At 40.5% G+C, this 21,484-nt stretch overlaps 1 protein-coding gene across 4 annotated transcripts in view; it reads right to left on the bottom strand.

Annotated features, from left to right (window-relative positions):
• The window catches only part of SLC26A5 (solute carrier family 26 member 5), a 53,672-nt gene extending 32,479 nt beyond the window's left edge, over positions 1-21,193 (bottom strand). Inside the window, exons 1-5 of one of the 4 annotated variants that reach the window (XM_087441696.1) lie at positions 21,130-21,193; positions 18,792-18,854; positions 18,056-18,177; positions 16,580-16,685; positions 132-340 (exon numbers count right to left, since the gene is read on the bottom strand). In XM_087441696.1, the coding sequence (XP_087297822.1) occupies positions 132-283 (152 nt within the window). In that variant the 5' untranslated portion in view covers positions 284-340; positions 16,580-16,685; positions 18,056-18,177; positions 18,792-18,854; positions 21,130-21,193. Of the gene's footprint in view, positions 1-131; positions 341-16,579; positions 16,686-18,055; positions 18,178-18,791; positions 18,855-19,493; positions 20,257-21,129 lie in introns of those variants that run through there. The other 3 variants (XM_087441818.1, XM_087441877.1, XM_087441753.1) reach the window with 3 other exon arrangements.
• Between the last annotated feature and the right edge of the window lie 291 nt (positions 21,194-21,484).

The raw sequence follows: 21,484 nt of genomic DNA, 5'->3' as shown, positions 1-21,484 counted from the left end.
ACAGCTCTGCAAATCATGAGTGCTCACCATTCGTTTTGTCTCCATTTCACCAGACTTTCTTTATACATTTGACCTTGCTTTTCTCAAAACTGAATGACAGAACAAACGAAATAGGTTAAGACACAACATACGTGAATGCTTGTTTTAGCTTATCCCCGATGGAATCCGAAACCTTGTCCTTCTTGTGCAGTCTTTCCTGGAGGACCGGATGACTAAAGATAGGCCTGTCCACATAGTACCTCTGGGTTGCTGCAAGGATTTCATTTTCTTCAGCATGATCCATAGTACTCTGAAATTATTCATCAACAGCAGGAGACGAGCATTTCCTTCCTGAGTGTCACTGGGGGAGAAAATAAAGACTATTTCAGATGCCAAAATCCTACTGATGACTGTTCCTAAGCATCTCTTCCTTGTGGTATTCTAAGTTCTTCTTAGGACTTCTTCATCTTTGGACATCCCAGAGCACCTAACATAGCGCTCTGTACATGGCAGGCACTAATAACGAAATAAAAATCAAGAAAAAACATTTGTGACTTACTTCCTTCTAGGGCAATGTGTATACTTTTAATAAAAGTCCATATTAAATTCAGTGGCTAAATATTGCAGTCAGTTGGCTCTATGTCCATATTAAGGGAAGAGTGAGATAGGCTGACTGTGACCATTCACATGTCAAGGAAACAGAAAAAGGGGCAAGGTCAGTACTTAAACTGATCCCAAGTTTCTGGAAGGTATATTAGCCTCCTTTGCAATGCTGTGCTCACATTTGATTACTCCGTAAATTATTCTGTGCTTCAGAGTTGAGGGATATGTCTCCATGAGGGAAGTTCCTGGTGACTTTTGTGAAAGGCTACAAGTTGACAACATCAGTGCAATTTATAATATTATTTTAAAGTTGATTATGTTGTCATATGTAAGACTATTAGGATGGTTGACAATATTTTTTATTTGCTACATAGTGAATACTACTTATCTGAATAAAAGAAATGATTAAGGACTAAAATCCCAATATGTTTGTGCACATGGAAATATGTATAAGGATGCTCACTGCAGCTTTATGGTGGTGAAAAATTGGAAAAAACCCAAATGTCTACCTGTATGCAATAAAAAATAAATTTTGGTATAGTCATAAATTGAATGCTATGTAGTAGTTAAAAAAATGAACTAAATCTATATGTGTCATCATCAACAAATCTCAAAAACTTCATTTTTAATAAATATGCAAGGCACAGATGGATACTTCAAGGATGTAATTATTTAAATAAAGTCTAAAAACTTACAAAGCAATAATATATGTTGTTGCTGGACACATGTATGTAGTAAATGTGTAAAAGGATGCATGACAATGATAAACACTAAGATCAGGATGGTGTTACCTCTGGAGAGAAGGGAAATGAGATGCAGAATGGAGAGACTGGGACCTTCAACTAACTGTATCTGCAATGTTTTAGTTTGTGAAAAAGAACTGGCACAAATAGAGCAAAATGTTAAGATTTGATTAAGCCATGTGTTAAGTAAACCAGTGTTTGTTACATGATTCCTTGTATTTGTCTGTATATTTGAACTATATACCTTATAGCAAAAAATTAAGTGCACAACAACAGAAGCCAGTGTTCCCAACTGAAGGAAATTAATGGCAGAGGACTCAGGGGTTAGTGTGGGTTAACGGTTAGGTGCCTGTGTGGTGACCATGGAGTATGGGGGGGATTACCAATGTTGGTCAATACAATCCCCTCATGGCAAAAAGCTAGGTTTTCACCAAACTGAAATTACATTCAAATTGAAATCACTCGTGTGGTCAACCACAAAACATCATGCAAAAGTAAAACCTCCAAGAAGGTTGAAAATTCAAGAGTCTAGGATAAAGGAATTCTAGCAAGAAATGCAACCAACTACCAATAAGGATGATATGAAAAGATGAGTCTGGAGAAAGAGGGTTTTGCAGCAGAATCTGACAAATAAAGATTATATGTCTTGTTTTAGGGTTAGCAAGGCTGATTTGCTTCTTGTCTAACTTTTTATGGTCACTCTGGGAACACATCATAATATTCAAGAGTGACTAGGCTGATATACGTAAGTGGAGCTTGACACACAACAACACTACCACTCTGCCTTCCACTTGCCCCCAACTCCTCCAGAACCTTATGCGACAGCATTATAGAACCATTGGTAATTCAGGCAACCTACCATGCTGCGTCAAGCCTCTGTGCCTGTACACAGATCTCCATTCACTCTGATAAGAAATGCTGTTTTGTTCCCCTCACTCTCCTTCCATTTTCCCCACACCCTAATCACTGAATCTTTCAAAAGCCGGGTTTTGTCCTCTGCTTCTCTGAAGTCTCTCCTCACCTTTAATCCCCCATGGAGTGGGTCTATATTTGCTACTTCGTATAATTTTCTATTTTTTCCCATTGTATTATAATTTTTGGTTTTCTCTTCAAGATTGTAAATTCCTCGAGGTAATACCATACCCTGAACTCCCAGGACCTAGCCCAGTCCTTGTCTCATTGAAGAATGAATGAAATCTTCTCATTGACACATCATGCGTCCTCTCTGTTATTTCGTATTGTGGAAGATTAAGTCTGCTTTAAAGTTTGTTTGTTTGTTTGTTTTTTTCCTGGACACCTCCTCCTTGGTCTTCTTCTGTCCTATTTCAGAAAGGTAATTTCTTCTTTCATATAGTCACTCCAAGAGAAAAACACTAGGTAGATCTGAGGAAGGTCTAATAAGAATCAGACTGTTTTCTTTCCCTGTTGCAAAAACCCAGTTTTACCATTGATTTTACTTTTATTCCACATGAATTTGCCCAGTTGTCAATGGGATGAATTATGATGACCACTGTCTAAGGATGCTGTAACATCTACAATGCAGTGGTGACCAAACCAGGCCACTCACTACCACGGCCTGGGGAAGGTTTTAAAGTACTGGTGTCGGGGCCTCATTCTGAACCTCCTGAATTAGGATTTCCATGTGTGGGGCCTGGACAATAGACATTCTCTCTGTGTGGGGATGGGCATGCATCCCTGTGCCCATGTGTGGTGGCCTTCTCTAAAGATTTCAGATCAAAAGAACAGGTTTAGGTTGAAGTGTAGCAGAGGAAATAAAATATTTCTAAAATATTGGACATCCTTATCCTTATTCTCAACAGTCTGTTGGCTGTCCCTGACAGGGATTGCTCATGTACACCCATTACCCTGAAGGCCATTTGCTACCTCTTCATTTCTCCTCCTCGAAGAACCTCAGAATTCCTTCTACTTAATTAAGCAGGGCAATTATACGTGTGTTTTAAAATTTCCCCAGGAGATTCAGATGATCAGCTAGGAAGGTATTTGACATATTTTAAAATACTGGCTTTCAACTCTGACGAAACCCAGAGTCTCCTCTGGTGCTTTTTAAAACCAGCAATGACTGGGCTCTACACCAGACCAATTAGAGCAGAGCCTCCAGGAGGTGGGGCCCACGCACTTTTTTTTTAAAGCATCCTAAAATGATTCTAATGAGCAGTTAGAGTTAAGAGCCACTGATTTATAAGCTAAGAGAGAGAAATACATATTAAAAAGACACACACACACACAAATCACAAAGAAACATTAGAAAACAAAAGCCAATTATACACTTTCAGGAAATTAATAATGAATCAATTGAGGCTGGCCCAGCGGCGTAGTGGTTAAGTTCTCGTGCTCTGCTTCAGTGGCCCAGGGTTGGCGGGTTTGGATCCCAGGCGCGGATTGACCCATCGCTTGTCAAGCCATGCTGTGGCGGCATCCCATATAAAGTGGAGGAAGATGGGCACAGACGTTAGCCCAGGGCCAATCTTCCTCAGCAAAAGAGGAGGATTGGCAATGGATGTTAGGTCAGGGCTAATCTTCCTCACATACACACACACACACACACACACACAAAATAATAAGGAATCAGTGATGTGATTAAAGTGAGATGAGATTTTTTTTTACAAGTAAACTTTATAATATATGATATACTATAACATAATACAATATAACATAATACATATACATAATACATGTCATAGTATAATATATGCTTACTGAAAATTACATGAAATAAGTTTTGAGGAGGAATTTGCAATGTAAGGACATGATTTAGCAGTAAAAATGCTTCTTTGCATTTGCCATTTTCATTTAGGGCACTGGTTCTCAGCCCTCGCTGCACAACGGAATAGCCTGGGTAGCTTTAAATACTACTGAAGCCTGACTCTACTGCCGGGGATTCTGATTTAATTGGTCTGGGAGGCAGGCAGAGATTGAGAGTTTGAAAAGCTCTCCAGATGATTCTACTGTGTAGCCAAAGTTCAAAACCACTGACTTAGGGGATGGCAACACAAATTCCCACACCCACCCACCCAACCAAACAAAAAGAAAAAAATGGAATAGGGTATAAATATAAATAAATTGTGTGCATTGTATATTACTGTCTTTGCTTATGTGTATCTTTGAAATATTCAATAAAAAATTACAAGAGAGAAATATCTAGCTTAGGTTTCTCAAGCAAAGTCATCTCTATTCTTATATTCTCACAACAAAAGAGAGTTGTGTGTAGGTGGGCAGTGCAACATCCACTACACTTCATGCAAACACAGTCTTAGTTGTTACAAACATTTCATTCAGGGTTTAAATCAGGAGCAAATCTCAAAGAAATTTAGATCTCAAAACATTAGATGGACTTAAGAAAGCATTAGGGTATGCATTCTATGTAGGGTTGCCAAGTAAAATATAGGATGACCAGTTAAATTTGAATGTCACATAAGGAACAAATAATTTTTTAGAATAAGTAAGTTCCAAATATTGCATGGGGCATACTTGTATTAAAATTTTATTCTTTATCTCAACTTTAACTGCATATCTTATATTTTTCTTTGCTAAATCTGGCAACCATAACTCTCTGCAGGTTAGGAAGAGAAAGAGAAAAGAGGGGATTCTCAAATATTTTTGAGGTTTTAGGACTCAGGCTATAATATATGTCCTCCTTGAGATATCTGTTTGGCAGTTCAGAGATATCTTAACTGGGTAAAGAAAGGAGAAGAGGATGTTATAATGAAAGGCTGTCCTTTTGGGGAACTTGTATGCTCATCAACAACAATTAAATAATTAAAGCCTTGAAGTCTATCAATAACTACTTTATCAGAAGAAGAGAGGCCAAGTACCAAGGACCAACACAAGGAGATCAAATGACCAGACTCTTATCTGACAGATAACGAGCTTCCAGTGTGCTGATTGAAATTATAAATCACCGAATTGCAAAACTACACAAACCCTCCCATGAGAAAAGTCACTTCTAAGATGGCCCAAAGGGACAAATCTTCTGGCAGATCCTCCAACAAAAATACTAACGACAGAAAAGCAAATTGACCTAGAGATTCAAGTCCAGTTTTCCACAGCTATGAAAGAATGGATTGAAAAATAGTTTAGAACATCTTTCATCACAGATTTCTAGATCTGAAAGTAATCTTAGAGATCATCCAATTTAACTCCTTCACTTTGTAGGTGAGAAAATAGACTCATGTACACTCAGCTGAGGGGAAGGGACTTATCCAAAAATATTCTCAAAGCACATACTTTGTTTCCTATTCAAAGCAGTCATCAAATTTAAAAGGCACAAATATTTATAAATAAAAATTATAACAAAACAGCAGCAATATTTTTAACTTCAAGCTAAAAGCAAGAATTAGCTGCCTGCCAATAATGAAGATTCACTATGATTTTGTGGAAGATGCTCCAGATTGGAGGTCAGGGTCAGGGTCTAGCCCTTGTTCTGCATCTCGAGCATCAGAGCCTTTCTATACTGTTATGACAGGGTCAACTAGACCAGAAGTTTCCATACTTGGAAGCACGTCGGAATCACCTAGGGAGCTTGAAACCACAGATTTCCAGGCTCCTTAGAGATTCTGATTTAGTAATTCTGGAATCTGTATTTTTTAAAGCTCATGGAGTGAGACTGATGAACAACTTCTTCGGAAACTAGACGGAGAGCTCCATGAGAGCAGAAACCCAACATTGTTGTTTTCTGTACAGTGACTTCTCCTTAGGGCTCAAAAATGCTTGTTGAATGAATACGGAAAAACAGCTTGCCTCTCTGGGTCTTAGTTTCCTCATCTTTAAATAACATTTCCAGTGACAATATTCTGAGAAAAAGATTTGGCAAGTTTGTTCAAAATGCCAATTAAATCTTTGTGCTTAAACTAGCAACAACAGACTCAGTTGTTTGAAACTAAGAACCCCTCCACATTCAATAATGCTTTTCTTAGTTGTAAGTTTGAAAGTAAGTGTTCTTCACTGTGGACTGGAGGTATTGGAAGAGAGAGAGTCTCAGTTAGGGCATCCATTCTTCTATTCAAAGTAATCAACTAACATATTTACAACTCTAATAATGCTTATGTTAACCTTTTAATTCCAAGCACACAAGTGCATGCCCAAACTTACGGTATCTTTCACATAATTTATCTATGGGCATCAGCATGAATGACTAACAAAAATAAATGTTATTTATTACGAAATTTTCTACACTTCCCAGAGCAACAGGATATAAAGCTTTCTATAATGTACATAGCATATAGAAAAGGCTTCATGAATTATATTTCAGAAAAAAAGTATTCTCACTTACGACTTTATCAGCCTTTCCCTGAAAGCAATTTGAAAAAGCTGCTTCCTCTTCTCTATACTTCTGGGACCCTTAGCATAATCAGGATATACTATCTGCTTTTCCCTATTAACAATCATTGATTAATTGCAGTAGCCCAATGTGTGGGAAGAGCCAAAGGCCCTAAAATCGATGCAAGCTGGTTCTAATGTAGGCTGTAAGTTGTGAGGGCAGGACCACTGTCTCTGAACACCCAGCACACAGCCTGGCATGCAGCAGGCTCCCAGGTACTTGTTGACTGAATTCTCTCCCGGTGTATTTGAGGGGTGGGGGCCAAGGTTGCTGGAGCATTTAGCCTGGGACCCTGCCCATCCTTTCCCTCTTCTTTTATATTTATCGTCCTCTCCTTAAACTCCTCCGCCAAAAGATTTTTAGATAAGTATCCAAAGAAGCAACATCGGGTGGTAGGCTTTGGGTTCAGAAAGACTATGTTTGGAGGCTGGAACTGGCACTTATTAATAGCTGTGTGTTTTTTGCAAGGTACGTAGCTTTCTGTCCCTTCATCTACTTATCTGCACACGGCAGTGAGGAGTATAGGCTGTGGAATCACACAGACCTCAGATCCAGTCCTGGTTCTGCCATCATGATAGGACATCTGGAAAGCTACTTGACCTCTCTAAGTAGGGAGACCATAAGTCCTGGCTTCTCCTTGCTGTCCCAGAGTAATTATTACTTCCCAAAGTGTCCTGGATTGGAAAATAAATTACATGTTTCCTTCAGATTCTTCAGCTATAACACTGAGAAAAAAAAAAAAACCTCATTATAGATCCATGAGGAATAAATTCGAAAATGTTTCTGAAGTACTTTTCATGAGGCCTGGCACATAGTAAGAGCTCAATAAGTGTGACTATTATTATTACTACTACTGCGGGCAGGGTACCTAATTTTCTTCAACCTCAGGTTACTCATTTATAAATGGGGATAATGATTTTCCTTTATTTTTATTTAATTGTCTTTTTGAATCACTAATATATTCATATGGCTCAAAAATTCACGTATAAAAAGAATTAAAGTGAAATCTGACTTCCATTCCATGGCTGGGAGGCAACCATGGTATCAGTTTACTGTGTGTCTTTCCAGAGATATTTTATACACAGGCAGATACGAATATATAGTCTTCTTCCCATGAACGGTAGCATGACAACACCACTCCGCACCTGGCTTTTTTCACTTAACAATATATTTTGGTGATCTTTCCATATCAGTACAAAATAGCATCCTCATTCTTTTGTTTCTTAAACAGCTGCATAGCATGCCATTATATGGATGTTCCATAATTTGTCTAGCCAATATTAACAGAGCTGCATTGAGGATTAATGTAAGAATTATAAAGCACTTAGAATAAGGTACTCAATAGATATTATTTACCTTTTTAATCAATCTTACACTTGTCTCCTTTTACGTGCTCCATTTCTCGAGACCTTGGGTCTCCACTTATTCATTCATTCAATACAAATATACTGACTCTCTACTTCCATGTTTGGCTGTAACACGCAAGTTGGCTTCGCTTAGAGATCAATAAGCTATGGTATACGCCCTCAAGAAAGTTGTTATCTAATGTCTTTGCAGCAATCTACATCCTTTTAAGGATTTCTTACAGGTGGGTAGAAGCATATGAAATGATAGAGCTTATAGAGGAACATAGGAAGTTTGGGGGATTGGAGCAAGAGGTTGTTAGCAAGGAAATACTAACATTTAGGAAATGAGACTAAGGGCCTTTGATATATAAATCACGTTACTTTTTTCCTTCTTATTATAAAAGTAATATATGAGCAGTGTAGAAATTTTTCATTTTTCTCATGCATCAATGATATATAGTAAATGTACATTATAAATGCATGTATTTGTACATATAATAATGTATATTTACGTGGCTGAGATACTGTCTTTTTTTTTTTTGTGAGGAAGATCAGCCCTGAGCTAACATCTGATGCCAATCCTATTCTTTTTGCTGAGGAAGATTGGCCCTGGGCTAACATCCATGCCCATTTTCCTCTACTTTATATGGGATACCGCCATAGCATGGCTTGACAAGCAGTGTGTCGGTGCATGCCCAGTATCCGAACCTGAGAACCCTCGGGCCGCCAAAGCGGGGTGCGCACACTTAACCGCTGTGCAACTGGGCAGGCCCCTGAGATACTGTCTTAATAGTTTTTCATTAAAATTTTTTTTACTTAACATTATATTATAAACATTTTGCCATGTCAATAAACAACTTCAGAAGCATAATTTTGAATGGTCGCATAATATTTTCTAATATATATGTACCACGATTTAGTTAATCACCTTCCTTATTATTAGACACTTAGGCTACTTCCAAATTTTTGCTACTATAAGTGGGATTTTGTTTTTTGATCTATGTGAGTTTATGTGTGTGATGGTAATAAAAAATAGTTCATATTTAAACAACGTTAATGTTCATTTTAAGTACTGGGTAACTTACAAAGTGAATACATAAAAACTACAAATTGACTTAATATGAATGATAGGTATTTATGTGAGCTTCTTATTTATACACAGTAATAGTTAAACATAATTATAGTTAACATTCATTGAGACTGTGCAATTAAAGAATCACAGCATCCATGTAAGGTAAGAATTATCCACATTTTTCAGACGAAGTATCTCAGTCTCTGATGGAGTAATAACAGCCGGGATTGGAACTGAGGTCTGCTCACTTCAGAAACCGTGCTCTTACGCTAAGCGGCCTCCTTAACTGTGCATCAGATTAACCATGTCAAAATGTTTATCTAATTTTATCTAAACTATACTAATTATAGGCATGTATTCCCACTTGTCATGATTTGTTGCTTATGAAGTATGGCAATCTTAACCAAATTAGAAGCAAGACTAGAGGTCAAGAAAGGCTTCAGAGAGGACACTGGATTTGAAGTAGCTCTCCAATAATGGGTAGATGGCAAAAGTGAGGGCATGTGATTCTGCACAGAGAAGTGAAAGGTAAAAATTAATAGGACAAAAATTAATAGAATACCAAAAACACCGGTAGAAATTGTGTTTTGGGTGGTTACAGGAAATGAAACTGGAAAAGTCAAATAGGACCAGGTCTTATAGACCATAAAAGGCAGGCTACAGGTTCCAATTTGAAGCTACATGCTCTAGTTATTTGACTATATTCCCATCTTCCTTTGTCCTACACCAAACTACTGAGCAAAACTACCATGACATGGAAAAATTATTCAATTCCATTAAAGAAATTGAATCCCTTCCAGCACTAATTTGCTGTGACTCCATAAGTTGATAAATTGCAAGATTTATTTTCCAACTAGGAACATTTGAAAGATCATTAATACTCACAAGATATGCCTCTAGAATATTCTTTGGGGTCAAAAGCTCAGTAATTCAAATTGGTGCTTAAGTTTGAATGACGGATATTTTAATAAGAAAAAGTTCTCTACTTTAAGTGAAAATGGAAGAAGAATCTACTGGTTTACCAGGCATTTCTTTTTTAAAATAATAACCTTAGTCAAAATAATACAGACACGATAAAATCGCAAGTATTATGGAAGGGCTAATCAAGAAAAGCAACAGTTTCCACCCCTCTTCTCCCCAACTCCAGCTCTATGCCTTGAAGCAACCATTTTCTTAAAATCATTTTTGTTTTTAGTTCTTCTGGTGGGTTTATTTTATTGATTTATTTATTTTCCTGAGGAAGATTTGCCCTGAGCTAACATCTATTGCCAATCTTCCTCTTTTTTTGCTTGAGGAAGATTAGCCCTGAGCTAACACCTGTGTCAATCTTCCTCTATTTTGTATGTGGATCGCTGCCACAGTATGGCTGACGAGTGGTGTAGGTCTGTGCCCAGGATCTGAACCCAGGAACTTGGTCCACCAAAGCAGAGTGCACCAAACTCAACCCCCAGGCCACAGGGCCGGGCCCCTGGTGGGTTTATTTTTAACTCTAATCAGCATTCCTCAAAAAGAGTGCTATTAATATTTTGGCTGGCACTTATATGGAACTGTTCTGTGATTTAACATCTTTGTCCCTGACACTAATGCTAGTAGCACCCTGCAGCCACTACAATACATTTCTAAATCTCCTCCAGGATTGAGAACTAATGCTCTACTGTATGGCTAATTTTTGATTTATCAAATTTAGACATTATCTATGAATGCTTACCATGAAAAACGAATATCTAAGTCTCCTTACTCCCCACTATTATTGCTAGATTGTATTACTATTTTAGTTTGTTTACTTATGTAACCAATATAGGCTAATTTATTCTCTCTATTCTCTCCTTCTGGAATTTCTATTAGACATCTTTTGGAGCTTCTCATTATACCATCGTGTCTTTTAACCTCCAACATTTTCCATCTCCTTATCTCAATGGGCTGATTCCTGATAGTTTTCTCAGATACAGCTTCCAGTTCACTAATCTACCTTTGGCTCTAATATGCTGTGTAGCTAGCACATTAATTTAAAAAAATTCAATGTCTATATTTTTCATTTCTGTATCTTCTTTTTGAAATGTGTTGTTTTTTCATAGTGTACTTTTTTCCTTTTGTTTTCTACTTTTTATCCCTTTAATAATTTTTAACACTCTTAGGATTTTGTTCATATATTTCCACTATTTTAAATTCTTAAGGATCTGATCCTTCTATTTGTTTTGTTTGCCGATATTCCCTTATGGTGGTCTGTAGGTTTTCAAAATTACGAGCTCATATTAAATGGGGGGAGGGAAGGGGAGTGGTGTTCAGACACCACTGAAGCCATGTCTTCTTTCCAGGTTTGAATAGTATGCCCCCACCCCACACCCTGGGAGCTGCATCCCACAGAGCAACTCCTAGGGTTGTGCTAAGTATGAGCTTGCACTTATCGCTCTTTTAAAACATTTTTCTGCATTCTTCTGGTAGACTTTATTTTAAAGTTAACTATTTATTTCAACATTTAATTGTGTTTTATTGTTTATTTTTGTGTGTTAGTACTGGAGGGAGGTCTGTATGATTCAGCTTAGTACTCCATGTTGCTAGATGTCCCATTATTATAACTATGCAGATATTGTTTATTACTGGTTCTATCTATTGAATGGAATTTACTTAACTCTTCTTAAAGTCATTCTTCTTGGAGCTCACTGACTACTTGTCCTAATTTGTGTCAATTTCTTTCTAAGCCTGGTTCACATCTGTCAACCTAGGATTTATTTTAATTGCACTTGGGGAGTTACACTCTTTCTTATTCCATATCTTCCTCCTTCTTGTTTTCTACTCTCATTTTCCTGGAGCATATCCTTAGGTAACTGCTTCGGAAAGGGTACCTGGAAATAAATGGCCTGAGTCTTTGAATGTCTGAAAATGTCTTCATTTCACCCTCACACTTAATTGATAATTTTACTGGCAATAGAATTTTATGTTCAAAATCATTTTCCTTCATAATTTTGAAGGCATTGCTCCATTGTATTTTAGTATCCAGTTCACCGATGAGAAGATTTATGTCAATCTTAAGTGACTTTATTTTGCCTTTCAGAAAGTTTTAGGAGCCTTTCTGTATCCTTGACTCTGAAATTTTATAATGATTATATCTCTGTCTGGATATTTTTTCATTCATTTAACGAACCCTTTTTATCTCATACCTTTCCTCTACTAGAGGACATTTTCCCCCAGTATTTCTTTGTCAACTTCTTCTCCTCCATTTTCTCCTTCTAGAGCTCCAATGGACTGGTATTGAACTTACTGGACTGCTTCTCTACACTTCTTATCTTTTCTAGCATTTATTCTCCATCTCTTTGACATTTGGTTTTGCATTCCAGGAGATTTCTAATTTTAGCCCTTCTAATAAATTATTTTTATTTTAGTAATAATTAAAAAAAATTCAAGATCTTTTTGTCTGTTTGTTTTCTGATTATTGCTCCTTTTTTTTTTTATAATTTTTATTTATTTAATTTTTTCCCCCAAAGCCCCTGTAGATAGTTACATGTCACAGCTGCACATCCTTCTAGTTGCTGTACGTGGGACGCGGCCTCAGCATGGCCGGAGAAGCGGTGCGTCAGTGAGCACCCGGGATCCGAACCCGGGCCGCCAGCAGCGGAGCGTGCGCACTTAACCGCCAAGCCACGGGGCCGGCCCTATTGCTCCTTTTTTAATAGAATTCTGTTTTTGTTGTATGGAAACAATATCTTTTTAATCACTCTGAGGGTACCCAGATTTTCTTTTAAATTTTAAATGATCTCCCTGAATGACTTCCCCTCTGGCATTAGACACGGTTTTTTTCCGGTTAATTGGTACTTTCCTCCTCTATCATGTATATAAGTGTTTCCAGGACAGAATTCTTCCCGGAATGAAAGGTGATTAAGAGGCTTTGTGTACCAGTGTGGGCTCTGCTGACGGCTAGCTTGACTTTAGGGTGAGGAGGCAAGAGCTGGCCTTCAGGACAGGGCCCATCCTCTTTCCAAACGCCAGAAAGAGAAGGGATTTACTCTACAATGCCAAACTCATCTTAGAAGGACTGGTTCACCTTAACTAATCCATAAAGACTTTGCACGAATCTCTCTGCTTTCAGGCGCCCCTGCTCATGCCTGCTCTCTGTCCTTGCTGACTCCATGCTCAGAGCTTCTTTCTAGAAGATCACTCTCATTCCCATGGTGGTCCTTCTTGCACTAATTCTTGGTTCTGTTTCACCAGTAACTCCTTTTTCCTATCCTATTCTCTTCAGAGTTCTTCCCATTCTTTGCATAATTTTACAGCCACTTAAAAAGAGTTACAGGATAGACAGAAGGCAAATGCTTGTGCTTAGTCTGTCATCTTTAATCCTTGACTTGTTATTATTTTTTCATTCTGCAAATTGGGCAGTTGTGTGCTAACTTTTATCAGTCAAACACACTTTTAATATAAAATACTTAGACATATGGAGAAGGATTTGAAAGCATTTACCATAGAATGCTAAACACAGGTTATATTTGGCTAGTGGAGTTGTGGGTGATTTTATTTTCTTTTTATCCGTACTTTCTAGGATTTCCACAGTAGACACTATCATTTTCATAACAAACATAATAAAAATAAGTTTTAAGTACTGATAACAGAAGTAAAAGGTACTCTCTGTTATCCTCTCAGAGGAGGAGTCTGCAAACACAGGAGACCCTTGGTAGTTGGGAGGAAAAGTGAGAGTTATGTTCAGAGTTCTCTGAGAATCCTAGATTTGAGAATATCACTAACTGAAAGCTGGATATAGGTGAGTCGCTTGACCGATCTAAGCTCTCAGGTTTGTTTCTGTTACATGCTTCACACACAACCCTAGAGACTGCTACTATTTTCTCCACTGCCAATTAAACACACCAGGCCTCTTCAGACTGGCTCCCCATTGATAGTTGAAACCAAAACCACCAAGAGTTCGCTGTGGAAATCACACACCAATGCCACCTACGAGGGGCCAGGTAGGCAATGACAATGACCAAAGTGAACCAGGTGAGTCTGTGCCCATGTACAGAGCATGAGCCGAGCCCAAGTGGTCAGCCGCTACTCAGCTCCTGCTGGACGTTGTCTTCTATTTTTAAATTTTTTTTATATTGAGGTTCAATTTACATACAGTGAGCTTCACAGACGAGTGTACGGTTTAATGAGTTCTACCATGCATTTCAGACCACTATAATAGAACCCTTTCTTCATCCAGAAATTTCCCTCTTGTTCCTACCCAGTCAATCCCTGCCACATCCCTATGTCAGGCAACTGCAGGTCTGATTTCTATAGACCTACTAATCACCAAAGATTAATTTTGCCTATTCTAGAACTTCATATAAATAGAATATCCAATTTTTAAAGATAATTTGAAACTACAATTTAACAAAATCTTCCTCAATTTTTAACTGTTGAAAACCAACACGAACTTTTATAAAACAACACACGCAGGGTATATCAGCCCACCAGCAACACAACCACTTTGTGTTTGTGCTATGCTACAAACCAAGAAGATTATTTTGTATAAATGTATTAATTTCTCTCATGATTGTTGGTGTTGGTACTATCTGATAGTTTTTATTCTTTAGCAACTACTAGTACATTCTTTTTAAAGGAAGGGCAAGCCTAATCTTTAGGGTGTCAAGAAAGCAAGGAGAATGGAAGACTGAATTCCACTCCACAGCCAGCCTTGGGGAAAAAGGACCCACAAGGGAAGTAGGCAGAGGCTGACTTGGTGAGAGAAGTAAAGCTGGGAGCATCCAGAGGGTGTAACAAAAAAGAAACGGGGATCACAGGGCTGCTGTTGTTTTGACTAAATAGTAAGAAACCTCACCTTCATATCACCTTACAAGTGCCCTCTGAACAGGCCCTACAAGGCCCTATTTGATCTTAAGCACCCTCCCAAACTCCTGCCCCACAACCGCCCCTTTCTTTGCTGATTTTCTTTCTACTTCCCACCTTGTCACTCTGCTCCAGCCACCTGTGAACGCGCCAGGCACATACCTGCCTCAGGGCCCTTGCTCTGGCTAGAAAGCTCCTCCCCCAGATAGCCTCATAACTTTCTCCTTCACGACCTTCAAGTCTATGATCAATATCACTTTCTCAGGCTACCTTATTTTAAAAATTGCCCAACCAACTCCTCCACTGCCTTCTTCTCAGCTTTATTTTTCTCCACAGCACTCATCACCATCTAACCCACACTGCATCTTACTTCTTTATTTTCTGTCTTCCCGCCTCCCTTCATGAGAATGAAAGCTACAGGAGGACTGGTATATAATAGGAATTCAGTAGACATTTGTTGAACGAATGGACGAATCAAGGAAGGAACGAGGGAAGAAATAAAAACCCCTGCTAGCTCTGGCGATTGTTATTAAAAGTGTTCAATAAAACAGGGACTAGGTAAGAAAATTTTATCATTTCTAATTATCTTGCAACATTTAATTATTTTGAGGAAGTAAAGACTTAAAAAGCAAACTAATGATAATCCTAAGAACCAGAACAACCGTGGCTATACTTACTATCTTCAAAAATTCGATTCTTGGGAGGACAAATGCTTATACATAAACACATAACTGGGCATCTGAGTTCAGTAACAATTAAGTTTTTCATTAGATTTAAAGTTATGATGACAAAAACCATCTTTTCCTAGTACATTTATTCCTACCTTAATTCATTTTAAGAAGTAGGTAAAGAATAAATTATGAAATAACAAAACAGCATGTGCCCAAGAGTACTAAATCTTTGGCAACAATGATCAGCAATAAACATACAAAATGAATCCAATCCTAGAATCTTTTTTTTGTGTGTGTGAGGAAGATTGGTCCTGAGCTAACATCTGCCAATCCTCCTCTTTTTTGCTGAGGAAGACTGGCCATGGGCTAACATCCATGCCCATCTTCCTCCACTTTACATGGGACGCCACCACAGCATGTCTTGCCAAGTGGTACATCGGTGTGCGCCCGGGATCCGAACCGGTGAACCCTGGGCCGCCGCAGCGGAGTGTGCGCACTTAACCGCTTGCGCCACCAGGCCGGCCCCTAGAATCTTTTTTATAATGGCAGTGAGAGCAACCAATTGTGGGTGGGTAGAGCCGTGGGGCTGAGCTGGTTCTGCAGCTCTGCATCAGATTGTTGACACCAGGTAAGGGCAGCATCTCTGAGACTCACAGGTAAGAAACTCTGGTGCCAATAGCTTTCCACTCCAGAAAAAAATATTTCCCAACCTAAGACATTATTTAGATTTAAGTCAGGCCCTGGGATTGGTCAGCGCTGGATTAGACCAAGTATGTGCAGTCTGCCAATCCAGCCATGGAAACACCACTCCATGCACTGTGCATAGAAGCCTGCAGGGAACAGGTAGGAATCGTGGGCCACAAGCCCACTTCACCAACACATAGCAGGTGGGATACAATGATTTGGCTAAGTTTTAGAAAGCTTGAGAATAAACTTGTAGTAGCTATAAGACCAATAGCAGAGAGAAAAGGAAGAAAGTATAGCTCCTTGCAATCCATGGGCCTCCTTACCCTTGTTCTACGGTTCTTCCTTAATGCCTTTCCATCTTTTGTCAACTCACGTCCGTTTCTCTTTTATTGATTGGACAGTCACACATACACTGTTTTTCTCCTTCTTCTAGGTGTTTTGGGATACGAAGGGTAGTAGGAGGAAAAAGAGTAGGGTAAACAGAAATAAATTTCGTGGATTACAATTTAATACATTATATCTTTAAATCTAAGAATAATTTTCAAACTGTGAACATCTGCGGAATTTACGATGTAACGGCAATGACATTAGGTCCCAACAAATGATTAAGGTAAACAGTGTGCTCTTTTTTTCCTATCCCAGTTCTGGTAACTCAATAGTCTACAACTACTTGAGAAGGTGTGAGGATCATTTTTTTATCTCAGTTTGGACACAGAAGCTCACATTTCAGCAACATTTGAGGTGATCATCCTTATCCCTTGCTGACACTTTTCTCCCCCACCCCTACAAGTCACAGATCATCTCTGGATTTCAATAGGCTATTAAACACTGGCACAGATACCAAGAGGAGAGAGATAATCGTCTCTGGGGACCTTTAGGAACAGCTAATCATCTTGAACAGGCAGAGTTACAGCTAATTTTGTCCACGAAAACGTACTGAGTGCTGGGAACTCACAAAGCCCTGTGGGAGTACTGAGCCGGTGAGAAAGCCCAGCACCTTCCCTAAAGAAACTGAAATTGCTTAATTTGGACTGCTTCTTAGAAAGGCACATTTAGGCTTGGTTACCACTGAGGGTACGTGATACTGGGCCAGGCTACGTATGAGAGGGATTTTGTGGGCCTCCTTTCTATCTTTAGGTGACACAACCTTAGAATTAGTTCCTAGCGATTATTTTACCCAGTGATTCTTAATCTTGGCTGGCCATTGGTGTCTTCCCAGGGGGCAGGGGGTGCTTAAAAACAGAGAGATGTCTGGCCTGCCCCAGTCCAATTAAATCTGAATCTGTGACCCAGTATTTTTCTTTTTTTATAAACTCTCCTGGTGGTTCAAATGCATAGAACTACATGTTAGTAGTTGAGAACAACTGATTCTATATGACACCCTCATTTTATATATAGAAACGTTAAGGTCCAAAGAATTGAATTGACTTATTACTTGCCCAAGATCATATACCTACTTAACGGCAGAGCTTGGATTAAAACCATCATCTCCATTAATTTACTCATCCAATAAACATCTATCAATGACATTCTCTGGTTGTGACCAGCCACCTAGTTCACTCAAGAATAAGGTAACTCACAGCTGCTTCATATCTAAGGATCAGTTAGGCTGGTCCTGATCCAAGTTAAAGGAGAGAGTAAGCTGTGATGGCTCTGGCCTTCCCTCTCTTACCCTCTTCTTCCAAATAGTGTGTGCTATTCAGGCCTCTGGAAATGTTTACCCTGTGGTCCAGGTAAAATCCATCACTACCTACGACCCACTCTCCCATTTCCCTAGTTCCAGGGGCCCCTCTACTTACCCAGATCCAACGTGCAGCACAAGGGGCAGGGGACAGGGTCCCCAGATGGGAGATCTAGTGCAGTTCAGTGAAACCTTGACAGTGGGCTGAGCACTGGAGAAGAGAGAGCTGGCTCCTCAGCCCTAGGTATAGAAGAAAGGAAAGTTAATCCAGCAGCTGCTGGTTTGTTCTTTGAAAGAAGTTACGTCCACAATATTTCTTAATGCTGTCCATTCATTCCTAATACCAACCAACTCTCTCCCAAGGCACAACTACTGCCATCACAGTGGTTTACACTGAATATGGTAATTATATAATATATATCTCCTTCCCAAAGTGAACTACCAGTATGTGTGTGTATGAGAGAGTAAGCAAGCTCAAATTTTGAACTCAATCATTCCCTTACTTAGCAATTCGTAGCTTACAAAAGTTGGCATGTGAGAAACTGTCCTGAATGGGGCATCAGTGCTGAGTGAAAAATCATCTCAGAAGCACTTTCCTTAAGAAGAACCAGAAAAATCGAAAAATGAGACTCATAATGTTCAGGATGAAAGCTGATACTGACCAAGTGAAAAATGAATAGGACTAATCTGTCTTTAGTTTTTTACAAATAATACAATTATTACTTCCCATTCACAGAACACTTACTCAAAAGGCCAGGTGTTTATTCCATTTGAAAGTAAATTAAATTATATCCACTCAGCTTGTGGATTTACCCACATCCTTACTTCATTTCCATTTTCTTCCATCTACATACCTTGTGACTGATGCACTGCCCCTGTTCTAAAGCGAGGTCTTATACCTGGGCACCATGAATCCTCTGAAAGATACGCAACATTTTGAATGAGTATACATGTTTTCTGAGGATCAAGTCCCTAGCTTTGACCAGATTTTTAAAAAGACCTGTCCCCTTCCCAAAGCCCGTTAGAATACAAGTGTTATCAAGGGTGAAGGTGGGGACATGATGATGTTGATGGTTGCTGGTATCCACAATAAAAGATTTTATGAAACTGGGCTCTGGAACAATCCTCCAAAAGAAGGATTGAAAGATTTCATGAAATTGAATCTGTCCTCCAAAACGGTGGACTTAGTTAAACATAGTTTGGGAAGCACCAGAGGGTTAAATTTATCCATGCTAACTTTGTCTTCTTTCGTGCAAGATTTGACTAGTTTGAAACCAAGGGAAAGGAAAATCATTGTCTCCTCATTTTTCTTGTTGATTTTGACTTTATCTACTCAATGATAATAAAACGCTAGGGGAAATGGACATATCTTCTTCTTTAGTTATATCTCCTAGAAAACCTTTTACTTCGGAATTACTAAAATGTAGACTACCTGCAATGGTGGAAAAATTACAAAATGATTAGGATACCAGGGGACACACGTGGCACTTAGAATGAGAAGAAAACGCAACTGTTTTTGATTTTAAATTGAATAGACAATGCAAACTTGCACCTACACCTTACAAGTCAGTCCATTGTAGATGCTGCTGTTGCTGTTTTAACTGGAAAATTCCTCCATCTTCCATTCTTCTGCAGCTCTTAGCAGAGCGCCTCATCCAGGGAAGGCGCTCAAATACTTGTTGGATTGAGTCAATTCCTTTGGTATCGCTCATAAATTAATGAGGAACGTGTAACTCTGTATAGTTTCAGAGTAGTTAGAGAGAGAGAAAAAAAGAAACGCCACGTAACAGAATTGGGGCTTCAGGTGTTACTTAACAGACTAGAATGCTTTCCAGGAGTGCACTTAAGATATCAGCCATAGCAACCTTACCTAGAAATTCTCCACCCTAAGTTTCTTTCTAATGCAAATTAGTTTGAATTTCTCTCTCCTGTGCCCTGTCCCCTGCCTGAGTCTTCTGATACCAAGAAATACTACAGTAATTAGAAGGATTGCCTGGCAAAAATCTATTTCAAATTTGATTTCAAAAAGGCTTAGACTTCCTATAGCATGCTTCAAATTCTTCTCCATTTCCAAGCTTATCTTAGATTATACATTTATATCGAATGCACATTGTTCCCAGTTTTGGCAGATAAGAGAAAGCTGAATCTCAGTCCTTCGCCCTACCAAATTGCCATTTTGGTTGTCATAAGAGTTTCCGTTCACGTTTTAAAAATTCTAGACCCCCAGATTGCTACCACAGCACTCATCACGGTGAGAGAAAGAATCTCCCCCGCCTTCCTCACAGCTGGCAGATGCGTGCCGCTGTCTCCACCTTGGCGGGCTGGTCTTCGCGAAGAAGGCCGAGCACGTGTCCCGGGCTGGGCCCGGCCCGGAGGCCGCACTCAGCGCGGCACAGCCCTCCAAGGGAGTGGATTTCCTTCCGTACCAACCACACACACGGCCGGGGCTTTCCGAGTCCAGCGCCGCAGACCCGCTCTCCGGCGGAGCACGCGGGACGGTGTGTAGGCAGGCGGCCGCCACTCCCCGCAACCCGGGGGTCAAGCTCTGCCCGGGCGCTGGGGGTCGGCCCCTCACTGGGAACCCCGGCGGTGAGGAGCCGGCAGAGCCCACCCGGACGGACCTGGAGGCAGCGCCGCGTCTCCAGGGAGAAGGCAAAGGGAATTACTGAGGTGTTTTTTTTTTTTTTTTTTTTTACCGATTTGGATACACACAGGCTAGACCTAGGAAGGCGTCTTGACAGTGCAGGGCAAGGATGAGACTGTCTTGGGTACTTGAGAAGTTACGAAAACCAAACTGTAAACAGCAAAACTGCAAAAAAGAAAGGGATGCTAACGTCTAGCAAAGATGCAAACGTCTGGTAAAAAACGTCTAGAGGCAAACGTCTGGTAAGACATCGAGGCCGGAGCGGCCGGGGCGAAGGATAAGGGGAGGCTGGCCAAGGGAAGCGCCTCCGGTACCTGACTCCGTCAGGGTTTAGAGCGGGCGTGGGCCGGTCCCCTTGGCTGACCAGTCGTTTTCAGAAGGGCGTTTTAGGGGAGGGAGAGAGACCGAGCAGAGACGGAAGCGCCCGGAGAGGCGGCGACACCGCGAGCCCCCGTGGGGTCGCCCGCGGCAGGGCTGTCAGCGCCCCGTGCGCGCCCGCGGCCGCTCCTCCCGGCGCCCCGACCCCGCGGCCGCCCGCGCGCACTCACCGGCCGCCGCTGCCCTGGGCGGAGCCGCCGCCCCGCCGCGCTCCGGAGCCGCTGCCGCCTCGACGCCGCGCCGCTGCCTCCCGCGCGGCTCTCGGAGGAGGCGCCGGCCGGCAGGGGAGGCGCGGCGCCCGCCCGACGCCGGTAACTGGAGCCCGCCCGCCCCGAGGCTCCGCCCCGCCCCGCCCGGAGCCCCGCCCCGCGCTGTGGGACCCCAGCGACCCAGAGGTCTCTTCTCAAACACCTCGAGCCTCTAAGGTGTGCTTGGAAATTGATGCCCTGCTCGTTCAGCCCCCAAAAGTTACGGAAATGACACCCATTTTCATCTCCCACCGCCCATGAACTCCTCAAGATGCGA

This window comes from Ceratotherium simum, chromosome 1 (assembly GCF_057802395.1).
Source record: "Ceratotherium simum simum isolate JZ-2026a chromosome 1, ASM5780239v1, whole genome shotgun sequence".
Classification (NCBI taxonomy): domain Eukaryota; kingdom Metazoa; phylum Chordata; class Mammalia; order Perissodactyla; family Rhinocerotidae; genus Ceratotherium; species Ceratotherium simum.
This window is presented reverse-complemented; position numbering and strand designations above follow the sequence as displayed.